Genomic DNA, 27582 nt, shown 5'->3' on the forward strand with positions numbered 1-27582 from the left:
AGCAATGAGAGAACAAAAATTCCACAGGTTTGGCTGGGACATAGTATCATTTTTCTGTCCTGTGAGGGGTTGGGGCATAGATAGCGAGGGGATGCCAGACTGCTCTAGATGGCTCCAGTATGACTTCATTAATAGGGAGTGCTATTTGAGTGGAGCCAAAGGACTGGAGGATGTCTAGGAACTTGTGTTGAGGATCCTGAACCTTTCTCAAGAGGAATCTGCAAGCTCCCCTGCAATTCTGCGAGGAATTGGAATTGCTTATAGTAATGGGAGTGGGGGTGGAGACATTAGAAACACTGCCTCATCTGGAGACAAAGATGGCAATCTCGTCAGTTCCAATGGAACTGACAGATTTAGCACATACTCCTCCTCATCAGTTGGCAGTTCTGGTTGCCCTCTCTAATGGGAGAGAAAGGACAACTCCCTAGCATACTGGACCAATTCTGTGGGATGGTATTGGTCCCATGGCACCCAGTATGGCCAATAAGATTGATCAAATGGGGATTTCAGAGGTCCCCATTGCATGGGATACCAATGGTTCTGAGGCAGATGATGAGATGGAGGTTGGTCCCAAGCTGCTCCAGGCCTTCTGACCAGGAAGGTGCGTTTTGGAGGAAGGAATAATGATTCAATCAGGTGGGTCAGTATCTACTGATGAGGAGAAAGCCAATTTTGGGCCCAACAGCGATACCAATGGTGCCACTGGAGGAAAGTCACAGCTCAAAGATGGAATGGGAGACACACTCCTCCCAAATGTTGGCTCTCCTGGTGGAGTCAGAACCTCTCGAGAGGCAGGGACCTGATGGAGTAGGAGACTCCAGATCTGGAAGAGCAAAGACGTCCTCAGGAGCAGCACAGGTCTCAGCTCTTCCTAGAGGGAGTGGGGTCCTACCCATTCGAACTGCTGGAGCCACAGTACAGATAGTCTGTGACACAGCCATGGAAGACAAAGACTGCTGTGGGTAGCCAATGCTCTCAGTGATCGATCTTCATCAGTACTGGTGGAACCCAGGGTTTGCGTTTTGAAGGTACGAGAGGCATTGGTGCTGGCAGATAGTGATTCAGTGCCAATGGGGCCCTAAACTTGTGGCCTTTCTTGTCATGCTGTTGAGATTTAGGATGTACTAAGTTCTTTTGGGCTAAGCTTAGAGACATGCTTGGTTTAGGTAGGTTTGAATCCAACTTCTTCAAAGTGGATTTGGAGGAAGATTTAGTTTCATGCTTATGAGAATGCTCTCTGTTCTCCTGACAAAACCCTGCTGAAGTCCTGAACGAGGCCTCATGAGAGAAGGCGCACTCCTTGCTGAGTCAGGACGATGGATGAACGGGGGTGGGGAGGGATCTGAGGGGGGCTCCCAGCCTAGTTCCGATTGCGGCCTCATGGCCTTTTCCATAAGGTGCTTCCTTGGGCAAAATTCTCACCCTTCCTGGGTATGACTGGGGAACAAACAGCAGATATTGCGCCATGCCATGACACAGACTTCCCCAAGGCAGTACATGCAGCATTGATGGTCATCGCTGATTGAGAAGGATCGCAGGCAAGAAGCACAAATTTTGAACCCCAGAGTCCTGGGCATAGTCCAATATCCAAAATGGGGTACAGAGGAAGGAGTGATCCCCATATCGGGGAGACTAATTATAAAATACTATAAACTATTAGATAAAACTTTTAAATTCTAAAACTCCTAAAAATTTACAGATATCTAAATATATGTTAACAGATAAAGAAATACATCCAAAGCTTTGGACAGTGGAGGTTCTGACCTGGACCATGTGGCGGTGAGAAGGAACCAGAGAGGCAGTTGGTCCACCCACTCTTTATCTCCGTCAGAGGCACGAGGTGAGCCAGGGTGACTATGTGGATCAGCAGCCACAGCTTTCAAAATTCTCCAGCTCCAGGGGCATGGATCACATGCGTCCCCACAGTGGAAAACACATAGGGATCAGCACTCAAAGAAGAGCCTCCAGTGCTGGTACCAATGCCACATCCTTCAGGGTAATGGTGCAGAAAAATCAAATGGATCTTTACCTCCCTATGCAAATCTCAAATACTACTGTTAAAGGAATAAAAATCTGCTGCTGTTATAATGAATTTTAACTGAGACAGAAGTTTTAAAGAAAAAAGGTGAATCAAAGTGTTACCCATCATCTCTAAAGATGAATGAGATACTGTAAAGGAGATACCATTGAAAAGCAGGATTATCTCACAGTTGCCATAATCAATATATTTTCTAAAGAAACAATACATGAAAGGAGAAGATGTCTGTGTGTGATATTGGCAATATCCAGGACTACACTTCAGATATAAAGAAATGACCTCTATGATGCTGTCAGGGTCAGACCAGCTAGCCAGAGAATATATGTAATTTGTTACTTTAGCTCACTATCCCCTCTCCCTCCTTTCTGCCCAACTGCATATCTGACAAGATTCCTAAAATATACATCAGTGTTAAATGAAACAAACTCCACTTAATTTGAATTAAAAAAATCCCATTTTTATTTAAGTTACACAAAAATCTCACACATGCTTGAAAAAAGAACAATAAATACAGAATGACCTCTGTGTGTCATTTTATGAATGAACTGAAATATAATTAATCTTAGGGAACTACAAGTCAATTTGTTTTGATATATTTGTAAAGATAGTCTCAGTAAGAAAGATGAGACTTTTGTACATTGTAAAAGCATTCACATTTTAAAGGAGTGAAAGTGATTATAATCCAATTTAACATGCTCTCTTTTAAAAGATCACGGATGTATTTGGTTACAAAATGTGGACTTGAAATCACAATTTTGCAAAATTTCCATGTACAATAGAGGTCTCAAAGTATGATGTACAAGAAAATGTGATACCATTCACTTCTTTCATGTTAAGTTCACTATGCATGTTTAGGATTCATGATCCTATTTCCCATTTTCTCTATTATTGGAAAGAGAAAATGAATGAATGAATAAATACATGAATATTACATAATTAATCTTTGTGCTATTATATGAAAAAGGGGTTGTTTCACTCCTGCTATTAGCTTAAAACAACTTTCCAGCATAGGCCTGCTACATTTTAATTACAGGAAGGATAATCCATTTTCTAGAAATATTACTTATTCCAGAGCTTCCTGTGTGACTATAACAGTGGTTCATTAACAAGCTTAGTCACTTTAAGCAAACATATGAGAAAAGCAATATGGAGAAATATGGCAATAAGGAAATTCAGACTCCTTGAATGGAATATATGCTCCCAGGACTACAGGGAAACTATTAAAACTCTGGCCTGAAATTGCCGCGATTCAGCGTCATTTTTAGGGGGAAGCTTGTCAAAATACTTTCCAGTTGATGCCCTTTTTAATGTTCCAACATTTAAAAAACAAACCAATTTATATCCTTTATGACAAGTGCTCATTAGTTTCTATTTTTTGTATTTACAATAAATTCAGTTTCTAGACTTGAATCTTTCTCCTTGCACAACTTCCAAAAAAAACTTCTCTCCTACCCATTTGAGAGGCAGATGAGCACTGAAAATCAGCATAAACATGTTCAGAGTCGCAAAATATGCATTCCTTTAAAGTGACATGAATTCCTCCCAACAATCAGACCAAAAATTCTATGGCAACTTGGACAAGTTTTTGCAAGTTCATCATTCAATTACTTTAGAGATTTACTCCCCATTCATTGTATTATTATTTATAATGGCTAAAAGTGTGCCTCATGTCTTACTGACCCTCACCACCAAATTCCCCACTTGTGGCTGCCAGACTTATAAAAAACCCAACAAAACAGAATTCAAATTCGAGCATCCAGTATACAAAGGAGGGTGGGAGGAAAGGGTGGGGACTGGATACGTGGCCTCTTCTGATCACAGAACACCAGGGTTGGAAGGGACCTCAGGAGGTCATCTAGTCCAACCCCCTCTTCAAAGCAGGACCAATCCCCAACTAAATCATCCCAGCCAGGGCTTTGTCAAGCCTGACCTTAAAAACTTCTAAGGAAGGGGATTCCACCACCTCCCTAGGTGACGCATCCTTCTCACATTTACAACATCTGAGTAACGAAGCAGCTTTGGCCATTGCTGCTCCCTGTGGGAGCCCCTGTCTGGGACCAGGACAAGGGGAGGCCACCCACATGGGCTTACCAACACCCACTGTCCCATGAAAATCCATACTTTACAAGTAGTACAGAAAATGGCAGCATTCTCTTTAAAAGAATTAAAAGGAGAAGTTAAAGCTTTCATCATGCCACTCTGTGATATGGTTCCGTTGGTTAGTATCAAGAACATGGCAGGTGTTGTACAAAAAAAGAAAAAGGCATGTACCAATAAAGTCCTAAAGTCATGACCCATTGGGAGCTGTATTACACAGCTAAACTTCCTCCTTTTCCTTTCCTTCTTCATTTTCCCCCATACCCCATTACTTTCCCTGTCACATTTTCCACACTATTCCCTCCCATGCTCTTTTCCATTCATCCATTTTTACTTGCTCTTCTCAACTCCCCCGAAGATTCAATTTACCTATTCTTTTCTCAGCAGCTTCCCATCGTTCTGTTCACACTTTTCTCTTTCTGTTTTTAAACGTATAATATTTTAAAAACTGCACCAAGTCCAAATTAGTACTTTGGGGAGATTCACCTCAAAAGGCTCTTTTTTCAATTTTGGGCTTCCAAAAAAAAAAAAAGGCCAGTTCAGCAGCAAAGTAGAGTGCCAGGCTGGCATCTGTTTTAATGAATATTTAGAGAACAAAACAGCCATGTGTAAGAACATTACAAAGCAGCTGTAACATCCAGAGTCTGTGTTTTCCAATGGCCTTTAGACAGAAAGAACTTGAAAAGATGATCTGAGTGGTGGAAGCAAGATAATAATAAATTTAGGGTGAGATTTTCAAAAGTGCCTAAAGGAGTTTGGTGCCCAATTCCCACTGACTTTCAATCAGAGCGAGATAAATAATTAATTCTCGTAGGCAATAAAATCTTAAAAGCATCAATCCACTCATGATGAACTTCTGTTCTTCAGTAATGTATTCTTAAAACCTTTTGAAATAAGTGTTTTGACAGCCCCTTCCACAGGACAGATAGAATAAAGTTTTTCTTCTAATTTCATCATTTCACTCTTTACTTTTGTAGAAATTTCTGTCCAGGGTTTGGCTGCATATTTTTGATACACAGAAAGCATCTCCACAAAACTATCCAACTGGAAGTATAAACCAAAATGGCTGAAAAAGCAAAAAATTCAGGTAATTTACCTCTGTAGCTGACAAACGCTTATCTCCGTTATCACTGCCAACACCTGAATCAGAATCCTTCTTACTTGGATATATGTCATCAATGCTAAATGTAAACAAAAGCCAACAGAAAGTTATCTTAGTGCGCAGTAAGAGCCTGAGCCTGATCTCAGTGAAGCCAATACCAAAACTCCCATTAGTTTCTATGGTCCAAGATCAGTCCCTTAAATTAATAATATAATACATGTGAAGTAAGACTGGTAACATTATTGTGCAAATCTTCAATACCAAGTAAAATGGAACAAACCAACAACTCCACAAGTTCCTCTAAGAAGACAGTAAGCTGATTGGTTAAAAAGAAGATTAAGTATAGGAAAAAATAATCTATTGTTAAGTCATCCTTTTTTGTTCACACAGATAAAAACTGCCAGCAGTTTAGCAGCATTCTGATTGCTTAGCATATCCCCAAAGTGACTTTCAAATCAACTAAAATAGTTGAATTCAGACTGTAGTCAACTGAATCGCACCTGAGCATTATGTTAAAAATTAATTTGTGTTGAAGGAGAGGGGGTTGGATCTCCCTAGAGCATGAAGCAATTAACAACATAGGTACCTTTGTGACATGCATTTATTTAAAAACTCCTTGAGGTTTACTTATTTAAATTGGTAAACCATAATAATACCAGGTACCTTCTGCTCTGGTTTCATTGCCTAACATATTACCTTTACTCATTGTACAATATTAATCATATGCTCATGTTCCTAGGATAGTACATTGACAATTACATTTTTTCCACCACACACATTTCTGTTTATTTGTGATTTGAAAAATTAAATTGTAATCCTGCCCAATTCCACCATTTTTTCTTTTTGCACAGTATCACTTTTTCAGCAACTAGACATATTTACCAATAAAAATAAAAACGCAATTTTATGAGTCTTTGTAAAAGCCAGGTCTCTGATAAAGGCTCAGTTTTTACCATCTTTTATCAGTAACTACTGGGACTTTGTGTCAAATAATCTTTGGAAATACCAGAGGTTTTGTGTTTCTCTGGAAACCATTATTATAAGATTATTCTCAGAAACATGAAAACAGTATTTTCCATAATTTTTGGTTTTTTATTGGATAGAGGAAAAGCTAATGAATACAAAGGATATACTTGTGCTACAGTATATGTGATAAATTAATAAATAAAGTACAACACAGGAATGTTGAAAAAGGTTGCCTTTAATAATTGCAATAGAGATTATTAATTCAGATCGGAGTTTTATTCAGAAAAAGGTGCAGCTGACATAAGACTACATTGAAAACTCTTGAAGTAAAAGAATAAAAAATATATTCCACTTTGTTTCCAGACCGCTAGAACTGATTTAACAAAGAATGCAGCGTTAGTCTTTTATACTTACCTCTCTTCCACAGGTTGCTGCAAGTGTGGTCGTTCTATGGCATTAAGATAAAGTGAGTCTGCTGTTTTAATCTGGCACGCCTGTATGCTGAGATATTTGAATATGTGCACTTTACCCTTTATACAAATCTATTAGGATGAGAAAAAAAACATTTATAACCATAAAGATTTTTTTAAAAAATATTTGCTCCAAATTTGACCTTACTAATATTAACTTCCTAGAAAAATAGCAGACAGAATGTTTTTCATCAGATTATATCGTTTGTAAAAATTACAACAAAAACCGTGTGCTATCTAATTTTGCTGCTTTGGAGAAGATGTTAAGCAGCAGCAATGGAGATAATGGGAATTTTACCAATGACTTCAATTGGCACATGCCCACCGTGACCCATGTGGGTTTGGGCAAGATGTGCACAACTTTACGTCTTCTAGTATAAATACATTCCAAGAGTAATGCACCTCCCTTAACATCAAAAACCAAGTAAGTGTGTAGAGAAAGTAGAAACAAGAAGCAGCCATATTAACATATGATACATTATAAATCCATGAGGAAAGTAATGTACCTTCCCCCTTCCCAATGGAGAAAGACAAAATGTAAACTGAAAAATATTAAAGTAATAAATATTTTTTTATTTTAAGAAAGTAGTTAACAGGGCACTTGAATCAAATGTGTTGTCTTTCTATGTAGTTAAGCTGTCTTTACAAGTATCTATGCATTTGTATGATGCATTTATTACATTTGAAAAAAAGATGAGCTAATATTTCTAATCTCACCACTTGGTGCTGTCTGCTTCACTTATCTTTTAAAATCAGCTTTATGGTTAATGGAAAACATTTTGCTTATTTTCTTTAAGCAAATCATGTCTTACTCTTAGTCCAAGTGATGCCTGTCAATCAACAATCATTTTCGGCTCCCATAGCAGAGCTGTAATAGTTTAATGCATCCAAACAATGACAGTGGAAAACTTTGGATGGCAGAAGCCTACAGAGAACATAGGCATTTCCTTCAGTTTTACTGTAGAACTCACATATAGAATCAGAGATTTACTCAGACACTGCAAGTACCCACATACAGCAACTTCACACCGACAAAGATATAGCATCATCTACTGGTGGAGGTGCTATCTAAACTAATCATTACACATTCCCCTCTCTAGTTAAATATTAAACATTAACTCCTAGGAATCCAAATAGTCTGCCATGCATTCAGATTTCCATGTTCATCTGCTCGCTCAAGTCCTGTATTCAGTCATGTACACATCACTCATAGTTGGATCTAGATCAGCGAGTGATGGATTCATGTCCTCTAGATCAGGCCTATTTGTTGTGGTCAGACTATCTGATGAAGACGGCACTGTGTTGACGGTCCCAGAACACCCCAGCAATTCTTTGTCCACAACCAGTTTCCCCTTTGAGCCATAGGAACCTGCTGAGTACCTCCAAATCCTCTACTGAAGCCCTCTGGAATAATTGTTGAGCATCCTCAATGTTTGCCCTCCCCTTTCTTTCAGTGAAGCTGGGCACCAATTCTGAATGCAATACAAAAGGGTGGGCTCTCACTTTTTTTTTTAAATCAGGAAGGATAAATTGTTTAATTTCTTAATTACTGTGTAATGTCCCCTCCAAAAAAGGAGTAATTTTGGGATTTTTCCAGTTGCATACCTACAGCTTCTCTCCTTCCTGGATGGGCACATCATTTTCCTTTTTTCCTGGCATCTTGTGCTCGACATGTTCATTTCCAGCTCATCTGTTCCTCCACTTTCTGGAATGCGGTCATCAGGTCACTGATATTAGATTCCACAATGTCACCTCTCTGTGTAGGTGCAGAGTGCCTTGCCAGTTCTTGCTGCCTGAACATCAAGTCACAGGGAAGCATGGATTTGTGGAACCCAAAAATAATCTGTGACTGTTATTCCAGGGAAATCTGATGTGGGGGCTGCCTCACAGGAATATTCCCTGGCTTAAGCACAACCCAATGTTGCATCCAATCATATCTCCCAAGCTCTTCATTATTCCTGGAGAACACAGTGTCATGTTGTACAAGTAACTGTTCCAATCACTTCCCTTTGTTGCCTTCTATGGCTGTTTTGTCAAGTCAACCCCTAGCTCTTTTACTGACTGGGCTGCAACAAAGCTCTTGTTGTGTGCCCCTGTGGGAGGCATTGAGACACTAGTTACCTTGGACACCGACCCTGTGCCTGATTTTTCACTAGCTGCATTTCCTGGTCAGTCACATTAATTGCTCTTATCCACATCACACCCTTTGGTCCAGCTTGAAAAGAGTTCTGCTAAACAGCATATTGACCAGATATTGGTGGCTTCAAATACTCCTACAGATTCAGTGCAGCTGTCCTTTATCATTAGGGGTATTATTGCATGATTAGCTGGCTTTACCACAATTTTACCTGAGCCTTCACAGGGAGGATGCAGTTCCTCTCTATCATCCTATAGGCAAGGTAAAGGCACCTCTAAAAACCCCAGGGGCCACACTTCCTCCTACCAACATCCAGCAGGGATATCTGAATGGTATCCATTAATTCTATTTTATTAATACCCCAAGAGTTCTTGTGATGTCCTCAGATGAAATCCTCTATCAACATAACAGCACTAGAAATACTGGTCACTGCAACAGAAGTCCACTTAGTATGCAAAGACCCCAAGTTCAGGGGGAGCAGTGTTGATGATTAACACTCACCAGTTTAACTCCTGCAGTACAAATTCTCTTCCCTTTCAGCACTGGGTGGTCACCATAGATCAGACTTATTTCAGATCCTGAGTTCAACAGCATTGTAGTTTTCCAGGCATCGATGTCTCCAGACACATAGTAACACGTGTCTGTGTAGCTTTTGACTGGCCCATTCTAAAAGTTGCTGATGGTGGCCCTATTGCATCAGCAACTTCTCATTTCCCTTGGTGTGGCTTACCTCTGTTTGGGCAATTCTGTCTCCAATGGCCTTTGCTTCCATATCACCTGCAAATGTCATCTGTCATGGGACCCACTTGGGAAACCGTCTCTCTCTGACCTATGGGAGGCCCGTGAATAGGTTGCACATGGGCCTCTGCCAATTATTTAGCCATGTCACTAGCAATAAGTTCTTGAAGTGCAGCATCTGGTATAAAGGAATCACCCTAAGGCTGCAAATTAGCAGCTTATACCTTTAAGGGAAACATGAATTTCTTCTTCCATATTTTTGAACTCTGCATATAATCAGGTCCATAGATACGTTCAGCATGTTATCCTTCACCAGCAGATTATGAAGTTCTCCTGTTAAACTGTTTACAAACTGACTTTTCACACAGAATCCTCTCGTGGCTTGCTACTCTCTGAATTGCCAGTTCCATATGTGGCACAGCAGATTCTACTTCACTCGAGTTATCTCCTGGACAGGGAGAGGACGGAAAGGTCTATTGAACAATCTCCTTAATGCACGCATATAACTCTGCAGGGGTTCTTCTTCCAGATGCCTTTTGGCTTGCCATTCCTTCCAGTATTCCAAACAGGCCAATGGCCTTTCATAGAGGTTATACAAGTGTTTGTGTAACTGTCTACAAGAATCATGATCTGCACTGGGAAGCTACTGGTAAAATATCTTGGCATCACTATTCAAAAATACCACTAGGTACTGTGCTACTTCCTCAACAATCCACTCCAAGTCTGTGAAGACTCAAAGATCCAGTAAATTTCTTCTCAGGCAAAAGTGCTTTTGCCATCTTGAAGCCATCGGTTGTAATATTTGCTTATAGAATCAGAGATTTACTCAGACACAGCAAACACCAACTTAGTAAACACAGGCAACACAGATCTTCCTGCTAACCCCTCAGATCACAAACATAACATACAACTGTATTATGGTCATTACTTCTGGAGTAAGATATAGCAGTTACTTAACAGTAAGATATAGCACTGTCTACTGGTGGAGGTGTGGTCTACATTCACCATCACAATATATTACACTTCTTCAAGGCAGGCTATATCCAAATATGGAACTTATTAGTTTCTATGTGCATCCCATACAGTAGGCTTCCAGAAGAGGATGTTTTAACTAGTCCTGGCCTGAACATATTAGTGGTTTCTTAATTGGTAAAATCACACCAAAGCTTCCTAAAATGTCAGCCCATTCACTTATAGTAGTTATGGAATATAGGTTTATCCACAACATTTCTCTTACAATTTTCCCCTCCACCACCATAAAAATATCCTATTTATTAGCAGTAACCATTGAAAGAAGACAGGTGAATGAAATAAAGTTTAACAATGTATTTATAAAGTAGCTGCAATTTAGTAGGGGGAATATTCTAGAATGACTCTGTTCAGGTGCTATGTATACTCAAGAGCACAAGTTAGGAGCTTGAGGAGACCTACCATCTCCCATTTATTTGTATTTCAGAAAAAATTCTAGATAAAATCAATTGACTATGATAATTAAGACCCAACAGCTAGCACTGCTGGGTTTGCAATCTTCGAAAAAAACAAGATAATGAATTTTATACTATAATAATTAAACACAGGCTGTTCTTGACATCTAGCCTATCCTTATTCTAAATCACAATTTAAGTGCCACACATTACTTACTTGTGCTGGTGGAGACTGCAAAGGATTGTTCTCAAGCAGTAATACTTGTAACTGTACCATCTTTCTAAAACAAACTGGAATCACGAGCACTTTATTGCAGGAAAAGTCAAACTTTACCAAGGGAAGCTCTACTAGTTCTAAAAGTAACAGAAAGGATCATAGTTATTATGATATTTATTTTTGTCACAAAATACATGAAGTAAGTACTTTTGAATATGATTCTATTTGTAACTGGAGAAAGTAAGGATTCCACAGTATAATAAATTAAATGTATTTTTCTTCTAAATACAAGTTGTGGACAATCCTGTTACTTTACTTATGTATTCTGTAGACCTTATAAATTACATTCTGTGTACAATGCCCATGCAGTGCTATAGTCACAGCACTTGTCATTCGCAAGTATGTAGGCCAACTTGGCAGCTGCTTAAAATAAAATACCTTTCATACTGCAAAGGGAAGCGTAACTATTTAAATCCATAAATTCCATAAAAACAAGTGGGTTTGAAAATAAATTCTGTACTATATTAAGTAGAAAGAATAGTCTCTAACTTCTATTTCTAGTAGTATAAACTATTGTTGCTCAGTTGGGATACAATGTATTGTACTATTCTTTCGAAGGAGTATAGACAGTTTCCTAGAGTCGCTGTGTCAGTCAAAGATACCTTCTTTGGGAATGCTGATCAGGCAGAGCCAGGCAAGAAGGCTGGGTCTCTAACATAGGCCACAGCATTTCAGATTACTAAAGGAAGGTCAGTATTGATGGCATAAACTCTGGAAATCCTGATGGGATGTCTCCAAAGGCATTGTCAGAATAAACAATGCTGCCACAATAAGGAAATGGGATTAAGAAAGAAAAATAGCTAAATATAGTCATTTTCCCCACACATTATCATGTTAATATTAATTCGGGTGACTATAAAGAATCAAAGCAATGCCAAATAGAATAACTGTTCCCTTTTGTGGACAGGACTACATTACTAGTGTGCTCAACTTTTTTCTAATGCTTTTCATTACTAATATTGAATCATTCAAACATTCAGTCTTAACTTGTCTTCAAAGAAAATTTTGTTTGAGTAAGAACTTCAAGATTTAGCCCAGGAAAAATAGCTGGCTTTCATAACTGCATCTTATCCCCACAAGTCCTGTAAATTTATAAACACCATATCTAAACTCACCTCATTTTTATATGTACATAATTAAGGTGTAGGTTAATAAGCACCACTTTCCTGTTTAATGTCTTATTGCTTTAATATCCCCCAAATATACAGTTTTATGCCAATACTGTGCATCAGTGTGTAAAAACTAACACACAACAGTTTAATGGTGTTGGTAATCAAACACCAGAGACCAAGAGGTGAGTGGATGATATAGAATTTCTTCTGGTGCATTTCCTAAGGTATCATCACTTGGACCAGGGGTGGCCAACCTGAGCCTGAGAAGGAGCCAGAATTTACCAATGTACATTGCCAAAGAGCCATAGTAATAAGTCAGCAGTTCCCCCATCAGCTCTCCCCACCCTGCTCCCAGCACCTCCCACCCACCAGCAGCTCCGCCAATCAGCGTTTCACCCTCCCTCCCCACACCTCCCAATCAGCTGTTTCATGACATGCAGGAGGTGGGGAAGGGGAGGAGCGAGGACATAGCAGGCTTAGGGGAGTGGGCAGGGCCTGTGGCAGAATCAGGGGTTTAGCGGAGAGCGCCCCCCCCCCGGCACATTGGAAAGTTGGCATCTGTAGCTCCAGCCCTGGAGTTGATGCCTATACAAGGAGCCACATATTAACTTCTGAAGAGCCGCATGTGGTTCCGGAGCCACAGGTTGGCCACCCCTGACTTGGACAATAGCATAATATGTAGAGCTGTCGATTAATCACAGTTAACTGGTGATTAACTCAAAAAATTTATCATGATTAATTGCACTGTTAAACAATAGAAGACCAATTGAAATTTATTAAATACTTTTGGATGTTTTTCTACATTTTCAAATATATCAATTTTGATAACAGAATATAAAGTGTACAGTGCTCACTTTATATTATTACATATATTTGCACTGTACAAATGATAAACAAAAGAAATAGTATTTTTCAATTAACCTCATACAAGTACTGTAGTGCAATCTCTTTATTATGAAAATGCAACTTACAAATGTAGTTTTTGTTACGCAACTCAAAACCAAAACAATATAAAATTTTAGAGCCTACAAGTCCACTCAGTCCTACCTCTTGTTCAGCCAATTGCTAAGAGAAAAAAGTTTGTTTACATTTATGAGAGATACTGTTGCCCACTTATTAATTACAATGTCACCTGAAAGTGAGAACAAGTGTTCGCATGGCACTATTGTAGCTGCCATTGCAAGATATTTACAAGCCAAATGCGCTAAAGTTTCTTATGCCTCTTCATGCTTCGTCCATCGTTCAGAGGACATACATCCATGCTGATGACGTTAATTAAATTTCTGACTGAACTCCCTGGGGGAGAATTGCATGTCTCCTGCTCTGTTTTACCTGCATTCTGCTGTATATTTCATGTTATAGCAGTGCAAATAGTTGTAATCAAAAATAAATATAAAGTGATCACTGTACACTTTGTATTCCGTGTTGTAATTGAAATCAATATATTTGAAAATGTAGAAAACATCCAGAAATATTTAAAAGGTATTCTATTATAATTTAACAGCACGATCAACCATGATTAATTTTGTTCATCACTTGACAGCCCTAATAATAAGCAACTTCTACTCACACAGAAGCAGTACCGATTTGATTAGGCTTCTAATGCAAGTACAATGACCTCAGGAAAAAAACCACAGTATATTTAAGTACATCATACACTTTTCACCAAGATTCCTAAAATATTTCTAGGACTCCACAGGGCTGATCCTCAGCTGGTGTAAATTGTCATAACTCCACAACAGAGCTAAGGCATTTTATACCAGCGAAGGGTCTGCCTTCATAGGTCATTCATAAATAAGTACTCTTCAAACCTATGATTTGAAGACAAGTATCAAGCCACCATGAATCAAAGATAAATTCATTTTAAAAAGACCCACATATTGCTTCCACTTGGCAGTGAGTATTGTAGAAAGTTGCTGATGCACAGTAAATCCAAACTCAACAAATTTTAGCACAAGGAAATGCGAGGTTTTTTTATCTTACTTATTTACATAATTAAATACATGCATATTTTCTAAGTTTTAATTAAAAAGTGATTTTAAAGGTCTTATTTTTTTTCTTTTTACCTTGTGGTAAAACCTTGAGGTAATTTCTTCTGATATTCAGTTCTCTTAGAGATTTCAACTGGCCTATCTGCTGTGGTAAAGCTGTGATTTCATTGCAGCTGACATCCTATATTAAAAGCAATAAGGAGATGATTAACTGTCTTCCCTCAAGACAGTTAACTATTATGGGTGTGAAATTCAAAGTACTTTGTTGACCCATTAAAACAGGTTTTCCAGGTTAATGAAATGTAAATTAATATAACCTGCCATGTCTTATCTTTGCACTGAAAAACTAGCCATGTGATAGGTGTCACATCACAAAACCAAAATACAGCATTTACTTAGATTTGCCTAGTGAAGTTATGCAGAGTGCCATCTGGGCTCCTTGTTCATTTTTCTACATCTGTTTTTGATTTTCCAGTACATTTCTGAAGGACTTTCCAATCTTGGGGGGGGATGACACAGAACACCGATAGGAAATGAACAATTTTCTAAAATCAACCGGCTCTCTTTTGATGGGACTCTAAATTAGTTTATTTGCGGGGAGGTTTGGTGGAGATATATTAGAAGTTGGGTTTCAATTTTAAAAAAAATTGATGTAGAGATTTTTTTTTTAAAACCTACGCTAGCAACACAAAAAGATAACACAATTGCAGTTATTTTTATGCACTAGTTTAAGAACTGGGTATAGGAAGGGGCTCACAATTACTGTTAGGTATGCAATTCATACTTTAAACTCTACAGAAGGAGAAACAGTCTCCTCTTACAAAAGTCATCTCTTTGAAAGAGAGAGAAGGAGAACTGGCAATTCAATGTGACAGTACAAATTTAAGATGGTGGGAAACAACTCTTTTATAAAAAAAAATCATTTGATGGGAAATATAGAGGTTGTTAAAAGAGTATTAAGTAAAAAGTTTCAAAAGCATGTTAGTGACTTAAAAGCATAAGTCTCATTGAAAGGCAAAGGAATTTAGACTCCTAAATCATACAGGTGCTTTACCCTATTTTCTTGGTTAAGTGGTCCCAAGTTTACCACATCTAAAAATATATATACTTTTAATCAGAGTACTCTGTGAACTCAGAATGTCTGTAAGTTCTCCAAAGTACAGACTTCAAAACACTTAGAACAGAGAGCACTCCATTGGTTAATTCGCAATGACAGGTGTGCATGTTCCACTATACTGAGGGCATGGCTACACTTGCAGATGTAGAGCGCTTTGAGTTAAACCAGCCTTCGGAGAGCGCAGTAGGGAAAGCGCTGCAGTCTGTCTATACTGACAGCTTCAAGCGCACTGGCGTGGCCACATTTGCAGCGGCATTGGGAGCGGTGCATTATGAGCAATTATCCCAGCATGCAAGTGACTGCAATGTGCTTTTATAATGGGTGGGGTGGGGTGGAGTGTGACAGGGAGTGTCTTGTGTGTATGTGGGGGAAGAGAGTGGGTTTTTGAGGGGCTGAGAGCATGTCAGCATGCTGTCTTGTAAGTTCAGACAGCAGCAAATGACCTCCCACGCCCCGCCCCCTCTCTCACACACAGCGTTCCACACTAATGGCTTGCTTTGTCTCGGAGCAGATAAGCAGCCGGCTGTCAGAAACAGAGCTTTCAAATGGCATATCTGCATTCCTGCAGCAATTCAAAAACAATGACAAGAGTAGCCACTTGACTTAAGGAGATTATGGGATGTTTCCAGAGGCTTATCAGTAATGTAACATCTCGTTCAGACTGGCATCGCAGTGCTCCAGCGACGGCACAGCAAACATTCCACTCACCGAGGTGGAGTACCAGCAGTGCTGTAGCCGGGGAGTCAGAGCGCTCTACATGCCTTGCCAGTGTGGACAGGTAGTGAGCTAGTGCCTTAGGGCTCCTTTATTGCGCTGTAACTTGCAAGTGCAGCCACGCCCTGAGTGCTGTGTGCTTTGTTCCTGTGATCTGGGAGGTTGTTGAAATTTACAAAAGTACAGAAAGAAAAATTCCTGTACATTTCAATGCCCCAATGGCTAATTTAGAGAGGGCTGAATTAGGCCCCTCATCTCAGGTTTTAACAACCAGGACCAAGATGCAGCTTCTTTTCAGCTCACAATTTCTAAAAACAATTGCTAGAAAGTTAGATTTGTAAAGTTAAGATGCAGTACAAGATGGAGTTGATCCAACACAAGGTATAATGGAAAGTAGGAAATGCATTAATACTAGTAATACATATATAAAATAAATGCATTAATAATACTAATACTGTTGATGCATTAATCAAGATTCTTAAAAAGCCTAAAATCAGTAATCAAAGATCAACTCTTGTAATCAGGGCATTTTAAAACAAGATCAAATTAACTTACAGGCTTTAGCTAATACTACCAAACACACCAGTATGTAGTCAACATGACACTGAAAAGAACGCTGAACCTTTTGCCTAACCTGTGAAGCACTGTCGTTTGATTAGAATGGTCCTGCAAGGTTTCATGTGCTGTATAATAGGGAGATCAACAAAAGTAAGCAGACACGATCTCCAAGAGTATGATTTACGTAGAGATAACACTTTTTCCTAAAGAGACAAGGGAATTTCTTAAGGACATTAACTCCTACTATTATGGTTATTGTTTCAAGTGGCAAAGGTGCACAATACCCATGAGCAATAAGATTCTGCAGTTCCCCAAATCAGGTTTCAAATTTAGTCCTTTGAAGGGAGTTTCTCTAATACTATTCAAAGATATTATGTCAATGCCATTTCCAAATCAAGAATTTCTTCAAAGAATAATTAGTGAGAAAACGGAAGCTCTATTTGACAATATTGGATTGGGTATCAGAGAGATAAAAGTCTCCTTATCAGGATCCCACTGCAGCCAAAACTTCCTTCCCTTCTCAAAACAGAGCCAGGGAATTGTTTTAGGTTTTAGACAAGGAAATTAAAAAATCCTTGTTAATGAATGAACTGGAAACTCTCTCTTGTCCAAATTACTGTAAAGTATGGCTAATTGCATTGTTCTTAGTCCAAATATGTTTAGGGATTTACTGCCCTAATTTTAATCTAAAGACTTGAAACAAGTTCATAATTAAGCATTTACTTTTTAGAACCTACAGTTTAAAAGGTAAAGTGCCCCTCTTACAGAAAAATTGTATGCTAAAGATGTGTCTAGAAGCATATTTCTATGTGTGTATGAATCTTTAATAAAATTGACTTTGGTTTCAGGGTGTAAGATTTTTTTAAGGAAGAATAATAATTTTATAGTTAGTAGCTGCAAGGACAAAGTCTGCTGGTGACCTTTTAAGAAATCCAAGAATAAAACATCTTCAGTTCATAGTCACACAATATCCAGAGACAATAGTATCTTTTATCCGACTAAACACTGCATACAAAGTTTTTTACTTTCTGGTTGGGTACATATGACAAATCAAGAGCAGTGTACTTCTCCTAATTCCAGTATGTAATACATTACCCTGCTTTTGTTTTGCATCTTGGCTTCAAGGACATCTGCAGACAATTAAAATAATGTACTCCAAATGCCTTTTCAAATTCCAAAGGTTAATATTTGATGAAGGTCAGATTTCTTCTAATATTTCCATTTTATTCTCATCAGTCGTCTCCCTGTTTCACAACATGGACAAGCTTTCTCAAATAAGACTGGAGAACAATAGTCAATTTAAGTAAATTTCTATGGCAAGTGGAATCTGGAGGTCAAATAGCCTGCAAACAAGTTAGTGCCGTTAACTTCGGACTTTCGATAGTGCTAAGAGTTTTAAATACTCAGTTTTTACAGTAGCATATAGTTGTACACTAGCGCTACCTCCTAAGTCCTGCTCTACAGCAGCATGTAAGTTGCCTTCAAGCAGCTAAGCTGCTTGGCACTGAAGGGATGCACATTTCCATACATGGGCCACATCTCCTCAGCAACAGAACCACAGTAATGCCGTTAACAGGCATCTCTTCACGGTCATGGAGAGGATTCACCCCTTAGGACAGGTGTAAACTATCTATAATAATTTCAATGCAGATTTAACTCTAAAGCTTCTGTATCCTTCTCACTTTTCAAAAGTTACATGAATTTGGACCTGCTGGAGGGTTTCCACCATCTCAATCCTAACTACTGCAAAAAATTGTGTGTGCACTTTGAGCACTGATAGCAAGTAAAAAATCATCTGGCTGTTGACCCACTGGATGATTTGTCAAGAGTTACATATTTTCCCCATTAGCTACCAAGTCAATTATTTTATTGAAACAAAAGAAAAAACAGTGTTGATTTTATTATTCATTTTCATATTTAAATTTTAAAACTTTATATTTAGTGTACCTAAAGTGCTTACAGAATTTCCAGTCTGGTGCATACCTAGTTACCTTGCCATTAAAAACATTTGGTTTTGCTTTTTACTCATTATTAGAACCAATTCAGATAAGGAAGGGGGAGCTGGATTCAATTCTGGTTCAAGCAGCCTTATTCAACTATATTTCAGTTGTAGCACACAGCAGTTGTAGTTACACCTTCATTACCCTTCTGAAGACAATTAGTTTCTCCAACTATAAATGAGGACAGAATTTAATCTTCAGAAACTTTATTACTGGTGATTATATATAAAAAGAAAAGAATCCAGATTGACTTTTAGATCTCGGAGTTGAGTTTGCAACATTGCCAACAGGAAAAAATATTTACTTATAAACTTGACATTTAATATGAAATATCTGAGACAAACAAAATATCATGGAACTCGACAATGTTGCTTTACTGAGTCACTTTTCAGAATAGAACCACAGCCAGCTGATTAAACAGATTCAACTTGATTTTAAAAGAACTCAAAGGATTATGAAATCCTGCTGGTACACAAGAACAAGATTAATTTCACTCAATATCTTTCAATTTTAATGGTTACAAATTAGTAGAAAAGACAATTACAATATGGTTCCATCCATTTTGGATTTCTTTCTGAAATTATTCTTATAAATATTAATACAAGTTTATTCCAATAGATGGCCCAAGCAAGGATAACAATCAGTTAGTAGGTTACCATAATTAAACAAATTGTGGTGGTGGTAGTAAAGATATCCATTTTTACTTTAATACTTGGTCACAGAAAATTGTATTGCAAAAGCAAAATTTTTGCTTTGTTAGGACTTTTTCCACCAATTCTACTGACATCCATTGAAGAAGATTTGAGGTGTCTTTCAGATTATTCAAATAGTCAGTAGTATGCCACTAAATATTTCATCTGATTAAATCTTTTGTTCACTGCCTATTAAAACATTTTAAATTTGCTTAAAATATTGGTTGCTATGTGTTCGCAAAGGGTGAAATTCACCATACTGCCAAAGACCAAATAAATCCTTAAACTAGGTCTGAACTGGTGTAATGGGCACATATGAGTTTATGCAAGCCCTCAACATTAAAGTGAATTTCATCCTTCACATCCATCTCATTAACTCATGACTGAATCATGATTTTATGTCTTAATAAGCAAGCCAGTTCTCTTAGAGCTTATGCCATCTGAGACCATACTGAATGCAAGGAAAATAACTGAACTGCTGAATTGTAATTACAACCACCACAGGAAAGTTATTTTCCTAACCAATACTTAAAATTAATCTGAATGTTCACTAAAGTGATAGCATCTAAATAGAAATTAAAAGACATTTCAATGTTTCATTTCAGAGACTAAAAAGAGATTTACACAACAAATACAATTTGCTCCATGAAATGTATTTACTATAATCTGGGTGAAGTTAAATGGGGAAAATGTTAAATTTCTATAAAATGGTATTGTACAATAGCAACAGAAACATTTTACTGGTAAATACTTTTATTTGGATTATGAGACTAGCTTAACCTGTTGCAACCCATCCATATAAACGTCTCTGAATCATATACTGTTGCACTATTTATCAATATGCTTTAATTTATATTCCTCTTTACCCCATCCAATACGTCATAGGTTAGCAATTTCCAAGCAAACAATGCAATCTGAATAGTTACATAAATAATCAGTGTTCATCAACGTAAGGAGATTATGTCATCAGAACTGAATTATTCACAAATTTAACAAACCTTGTTATGTTAACATGCTATTTTGTAACCATACAGAACACAGAGGAAAAAAAAAAAGCTTAGAGTCATACTTTCAGCTTTGACACAAGTTTTTCTACCCTCTTGTTCCAGTCAGATTCTAACCAAAGTGATATGTGCTACAATACAAGTCATTGTTGTTTTGCAATTATTTTTAGAAAAGTAATTTTTTTTACATTTTCTTGGTGCCTCCAAAGAGTGACACTTATACAATACTGGGACTGGGAAGCAGCAGAATCAGTCAAATCTGCTGTCTTTTGAAACAGTGGTAGTACAAAAGACAAAACCAAACCAAACATCTGAAGAGTCCTGCCTCCTCCTGAGCACAATTTGTATTTCTTTTGAACTCTTAAATAATTTTGTTTTTAATTTCTAAAAGCTAAATCAGAAGCAGGGCTTTTATTCTTATAAATGCAAATTCTCTGTTTACCCATGGAACTAGGGTTGCCAACTTTCTAATTGCAGAAAACTGAACACCCCAGCCCCACCCCTTCCCGAGGCCCCGCCTTTGCCCCACTCCTCCTCCAAAATCCCACCCCCACTAACTCCATCCTCCCTCCCTCGCTCGCTCATTTTCTCCAGGCTGGGGCAGAGGGTTGGGTTGTGGGAGGGGGTGAGGGTTCTGGCGGAGGGGGCAGGCTCTGGGTTGGGGCTGGGAAAGAAGGATATGAGATGTAGGAGGGGGCTCTGGGCTGTGGAGTGGGGCCAAGGGATTTGGAGTGTGGGCGGGGGCTCCAGACTAGGGGTGTGGGAGTGGGAAGGGGTGAGGGCTCTGGCTGGGGGCACGGGCTCTGGGGTGGGGCCGGGGATGAGGGGTTTAGGGTGCAAGAGGGGGCTCTGGGCTGAGGATTTCACGGTGTGAGAGGGGGGTTCATGCTGGGGCAGGAGGTTGGAGTGTAGGAGGGGGTGAGGGCTTCAGCTGAGGATGCGGGCTCAAGGGTAGGACTGGGGATGAGGGGTTTGGGGTGCAGGAATGGGCTCTGGGCAATTCTTCTGCAAGAGGGAGACTTTACCTTTTAAACTGTATGTTCTAAAATGTAAATGCTTAATTATGAACTTGTTTTAAATCTTTAGATTAAAATTAGGGCAGTTTGGAGTGCAGGAGGGGGTGAGGAGTGTGGACTCTGGGAGGCGCTTACCTCAGGTGGCTCCCAGGAAGCGGCATCACATCCCCCCGGAGTCCTAGGTGGAGGAGTGATCAGGTGGCTCTGCATGCTGCCCCTGCTCCCAGGAGCCACCCCCACAGCTCCCATTGGCTGCGGTTCTGAGCCAGAGGGGCATGCCAGCTGCTTCCCAGAAACCACGCAGAGCACTGGACTTTTAACAGCCTGGTCAGTGGTGCTGACTGGAACCACCAGGGTCCCTTTTCGACTGGGCATTCCAGTAAAAAACTGGACACCTGGCAAGCCTCCATGTAAGAGTAACTGCATGGATAGTGCTAAACTACCTTGTCAGCGTGTTTCAACCTGTTCTCGATGGACTAGTAGGATGGGAAGGTATTTCAGTAGTTCTTCACTGAAAGTGCTATCAAGGATGCCACTTAATATCAATTAAAATATGAAATGCAGTCCAACAAGAAATGGACTGGCACCACCAACTTATTTCAGAGAGACCCCCGAACAGCCATCAGATGGCAAGGATATTTATTCATTGCTAAGTAATGCCACGGTCAAACCAGCAGTGACCAAGAGTTGACAGGATTCAAATCCCATTAATAATCCACCTAGTCATTCTGTCCCCTAAACAGGGAGATGTTTAATATTCCTGAATTGTACTTGCAAATAAAAAATAAATCCACTAATAGATTAAGCATAAAATAAACCATCACTATAACTAGCAGTTTCATTTTAAAGTCGTGAGATTGTTTTTGTCTGTGTTTTAATTTGATAGCTTTTTTATTTTCATTAAGAAGTCATTATAAATATGACAAAGTATGAAAAACCAATTAAGTGCACATTTCACAAAAAAGAACATTATAATGGTTTAAAGGATGTTTAAAGACCCCGTACATCCCAAGGGACAGAAAGAAAAAAATAAAAAGTATCCAACTACAGTTGACCCTTACAACTATAGTTGGGCTTAATTCTGAGAGCTGCTGAATACTCTCAGCTACTATTTAAACACCCCAATCTAGCTCCACGGAGGGACAGTCAGTTGCAGGACTAGGGCCAAAGTTAACTCAACACCATGTAACAGGTTCAGGCTTTCAGTATAGGAAATATTATTTAAAAAATAAGATGGGTGAACAGACACTTTCTGATACCACCGTGACAGACACCTTAGAAATACCCAAGATAGAAGCAGTAGGTAGTGATATTTCCAGTCAGAAAAATGTTGCAATATAATTTCAACTGGGCATTCAGGAGCAATGCCAGAGTAACTGGTTCATTTACTATTGGCTATTTTCAAAAGGGTTAGGTGACCAGAAATAAGCAGAAGACAGTCCAAAACAGCTTACACTCTAAGAAAACAAGGTGTCATATGAAGGGGAAGAAAGTGAGGGAGGAGAAAACATTAAAATATATACAGGCTTTTACAGATAACGTTTTCATAAACATTTGCAATTTTAAAAAAAATTATGAAGTGCCATCTAATTCCTGCCCTCAATAACTGGCTGATTTCTTATAGCCATTACAGAAGGGGTAGGTTTTGCGGAAAGAGGACAGTGGTCATATGGATCACTTCATAGAAGACATTCCATGCATAATGGACAGCCTGGAAATATTTGTGAGAAACTAAAAGGGATTGAAAAAGATGAACATAATTTGTAAAACACAATAAGGTAAGAAAAGAAAAAAAAATGGAGAGGGGCAAAACTAGGAAGGGACTTGGAGGACAGAACAAGAAACTTGAACTCATTGCAGCAAAACTGGCTGCCAGTAGAGGGATTTGAACAGAGGAGTGATTTGGTCATGCAGTGAGAACAACAAGTAAGCAAGATGATCTTTACTGAGGTGTTTTATATGAACCCAAAGAGAGTGATGTGGATGGTAGGGAGCCTGCATCCGATGAAGTGAGCTGTAGCTCACGAAAGCTTATGCTCTAATAAATTTGTTAGTCTCTAAGGTGCCACAAGTACTCCTTTTCTTTTTGCGAATACAGACTAACACGGCTGCTACTCTGAAACCTGGAAAGGAGACAGTTACACTGTAACATTGTGCTATCTGATGCAATTAAGAAGTTCACCACATACTAAGGGGCATTGACTGTGTAACAGTGATTACTGTATCTTTAGGCTTTGGCAGGAAGTTCTTTACAAAGTTGATTATACCTTAACTAGTAATTAAAAACAAACAAACAAAAACAAACATCCAAATCAGTAACATACCAGTTCCATTAACTGTTTTAGCTGACCTATCTCTTCTGGAAGGGAACCTAGCTTATTGTTACTTGCAATTAAGACTTTTAGAGGAAGACCACACAGGCAAGCTGGCAAAGAAGAAAGCTGATTTCGACTGCAACAGAAGAAACAAAAACAAACATTAAAAATACAAGTTATATTCTATTATATGCTCACTTAGAAAATCTGAGATTACAATGTGCTATTTAAAAAGTCCAGTTATTGAGATATCTTGATATATCCAGTTGCATGCAAATAAAAAAAGTAAATGAAAGTTTTGAAATAAAAAACTGCATTGAAACATCAAATATAAGCAAAATTAGAAAAAAAAATCTTCATTTACTGGACAAAACAGCTTTATGGAATACCACCATTCTGAAACAAAAGAATAAATTTTATCAGTTTACTCCTGAATATACTGCACGAACAAAGTGACATCAACTTATAACAGCTGTTTTCCTCCACAACAAATGCAGGAAACTCAATGAGGGCAGTAGCTGCAAGCCTTTAAAAAAAAAATCTATGATTTTACTGAAGCAAGCATAAATGAGAGACTTTTTTCCCAGCTAACTGAAGGACAGGCCAACAACTGATAATAGAAAAAACCACTGGCATGCTTCCGGTTCTCAAAAACACAGCTGCATATGAAGACTTCTCTCCTGTGTCTGTTGCAACCCATTTCCCCCCACAGGTATTTGAAACACAGCACTGAAAATTCTTTACAGCTTGAAACTCTTCACATATCTCAGATCAGAAAAGCCAAATTGTTTATTCTCTTACCTGATCATTCTTCTATGACTTGATCTTGCAAAACAGACCATAGTGTTTTCTCCCTCTCTGGTTGCAATAATAAGAAAGGTGGCAACCAACCAAATCAAACATTTATTAATGAACTTTACTATAACACATCACCACATTATCTGAACATCTCACATATATCAAAGTTCCCTGTGAGTTAGGGATGTGTTATCACAGTTTTGCAGATTGGAAAACTAAGGGACAAGAAATTAAATTACTTGTCCAAGGCCACGCAGGAAGTCTGTGGCAGAGCTGGAGCATATACTTCAAGGCTCCTGATTCCTAACCCTGTGATTCAACCACAAATCTATCATTCTCCCATCCTTGAAAAGTTTCCCCTTCATTGTTCCTCCTTTGCGCATTCTTTGGTCCCCAGTTTGAGATAATCTTTATGTGAAAGAATGAAGGTTAGCCTGCACTCCTCATCCGTAAGAGGAACTTCCTTTTTCTAAACCTTATAGGATAATGTCCATCAGGCTGGGTTGGTGTATTAATCAGCTCAGTCACAGAGAGTTAACTGTTTGTTTTTCTGTGACTTTGATCAGAATAGAGAAGAGTGTTCTAAACAACAGCATCTGACAGGACTCTCAGAATGCAGAGGCCTATCTGAATGGGAAGATACCAACTATGATCCCAATAATTTCTTCCCTTAAAAGAGAAACCTCAAAGGAGGGCTGTCTCCAAACCTCTCTCAGCCAAATGCAGTAGTCACCAATGCCTGATTAAGGTGGCAGCCCAGCAGAGTTTATCTAATGAGGCTTCACCTCTATCTGTCAAGGAAGAAACTACAGCCCAGTTGGCGTATGCTCTGATCTTGATCAGGAAGGACACTGCTGCTGTGATTCTTGTATACAATTCTTTAAGCACAGTGGCATATCAGGGACGCTTCAAGGCCATCTGAATCGTTCAAAATAGATAAACAGTAAATCAACCTTTTTAAAGGCTCTGTTCCTGCAGAGAAATTTTAAAAGTAACCCTCCAAATTTTTTTGTGCTCATCTTCGTTTCTTTCTGATGTATAAATATGAGCTGAAAGGGTTTGTGGTTTCTTTCTTTTTTTGTTTTAAAAATAACTGGACATCTTTGTTAAGAATTCAACAGGTCAACTCTTTCAGTTAAGGGGTGAGCAATCACAATGCATTCCTGAAGTGAGAAGTTCAGGGTTCTTGGCATGAGAGGATGTAAGATGCAGAGTTACCTGGATATCTGAACTATTAGAAGTAATGCCTAAAATTCTCAAAAACAAAACAAAAAAAAACACACCCCCCACACGGGTAACACGCCAAGTGGGGAGGGAATGTTCCTTCCTAACAACCTGATCCACAATGCTCTGCAAAAGTGCTAAATTAGCAGCTACACCCAGAAGACACCCAACTCATATCATTACAACTGTTAGTTCCTACACACTAATTCAGAAATTCCTTCCAACTTTCTTAATGTGAAAAAGTAGAGAATTCTGGATCCTGATGGATTTCAGACTATTTGAGCAGATATAGCTGATCTGAAAACCTAATAGCAGTAGGCGACAAATTAAAATTTTCTTGATAGTTCCTTGCAAACTTATTTCTACAGGGACCCCTCAAAGAAGCATTAGATTTTTTTAGGAGGTCAAACAGAAAAGAGTTAAGTTCACCTTACGGAAGAAAGCCACTTATCAGAAAATTACTCTGGGAGTCTGTAGAACTAGAATGCCGATTTAGGACCCCGGGTGGGACAGGCTGTTTCCATAGCACTGAGAGCTAAAGAATGAACAATGAAAACCCCTGTTCTTGTCCTTTAAGCAGAAATTCTGGAAGACCTTTTGCGTCTATCTTCTCCACTAAGCTTCCAAACTGCATTGCAGAACAAAACATTTCTCAGCAGGTAAACTCAGGTTTCTTCTTCCTGTGAAGGAGCAACTAAGCAATCTAGATGAGAAGAGTAGGGCTGCAGCATTATATCGTTGGCTGTAACTGAATGGTTTATCAAAGGAATAAACCCAAGACTCTGGAAAAAGCATAAGAAAAAAAATCAACTGGGGTAACACTTCTTTGGGACTTTTCCTTGGTGGAGAACAAAAGGAACCTTGTTTAGATTGGCATACTAAACAATATTCATTTACTCAGGTAAGTAGAGCAGAGAAAAGAGCAGAGGGTTAGGAACCTTCACTCCCTTCCACCTGGGGCTCAGATTGAGCTGATCAGCGGTGAAGTGCATCAGCACATCTTTTATGCTTTCTTGTCCTCCAGAATCTAGGCTTTAATTTTAAATAAATAAAACTCTAGCTGCTACCTTGCTGAGACAGGCTCAAAGACATAAACCAGAACAGTCACTTTTGCAAATGTTTGCAAACCTTGAAACAATAGTTCTCAAAGTGTGACCTACCTCATTCATTTCAAAGGATGCTAACTAAGGTGCCCAATGATATTTTAAATGTCAATACTATTAACATTTCACTGATCTTCAAAGCACATAAGGTAGTGAGGGAGGATCATATTATGAAGAGCTGCATAATCTATTATGACAGCCCATTTTGTCACCACAAATGACTGGGTTTGGGAGAGTACTGACACTTCCTCCCATTATCAAGAAAGAGCCAAAGCCTCACAGACACAGAAGTCTCACTGCAGGTAAGCCAAGCATAAGGGGTCCAGCAGAGCCCATGGTATATTCAGAATCCTCTGAGAAGGAGCTGAGTTCAAGGAGACCAGAGAATGCATGATCATATTTTGAACCTCTGCAGTCTACCATGAGCTGCATATCATCTGGGGAGAACTCATGTTGTGGATAGAGCTCACTACATTTTTTCCCCATATGCAATCTGACCTCTGCTTCCACTAAGGTTCATCCTCCTACTACTGCTTTAGCTGGAGGGACTGCTCCATCGGGTAAGCTGCTTTTTCCCCTTCTTCTGACTAAGTTCTGAAGAGTACCTGCCAAGTGCTATATCTGGAGCAGTGGTTCTCAACCTGCGGCCCAATCAGCACAGAGCTGCAGCCCATGCGACATCCTCAGGG

At 38.9% G+C, this 27582-nt stretch overlaps 1 protein-coding gene across 18 annotated transcripts in view; it reads right to left on the reverse strand.

Annotated features, from left to right (window-relative positions):
- The window catches only part of LRCH1 (leucine rich repeats and calponin homology domain containing 1), a 236316-nt gene that overhangs the window by 79793 nt on the left and 128941 nt on the right, over positions 1 to 27582 (reverse strand). For all 18 annotated transcript variants that reach the window (XR_006276503.1, XR_006276500.1, XR_006276497.1 and 15 more), the window contains exons 3-7: positions 23778 to 23904; positions 14428 to 14533; positions 11190 to 11326; positions 6618 to 6745; positions 5232 to 5316 (exon numbers count right to left, since the gene is read on the reverse strand). Coding sequence is in view for 10 of the 18 variants with exons in the window: in XM_038410381.2 (XP_038266309.1) it covers positions 5232 to 5316; positions 6618 to 6745; positions 11190 to 11326; positions 14428 to 14533; positions 23778 to 23904 (583 nt within the window). In the remaining 8 variants the exon portion in view is untranslated. The remainder of the gene's footprint in view (positions 1 to 5231; positions 5317 to 6617; positions 6746 to 11189; positions 11327 to 14427; positions 14534 to 23777; positions 23905 to 27582) is intronic.

The sequence above is a fragment of the Dermochelys coriacea genome, chromosome 1, assembly GCF_009764565.3.
Source record: "Dermochelys coriacea isolate rDerCor1 chromosome 1, rDerCor1.pri.v4, whole genome shotgun sequence".
Lineage (NCBI taxonomy): Eukaryota > Metazoa > Chordata > Testudines > Dermochelyidae > Dermochelys > Dermochelys coriacea.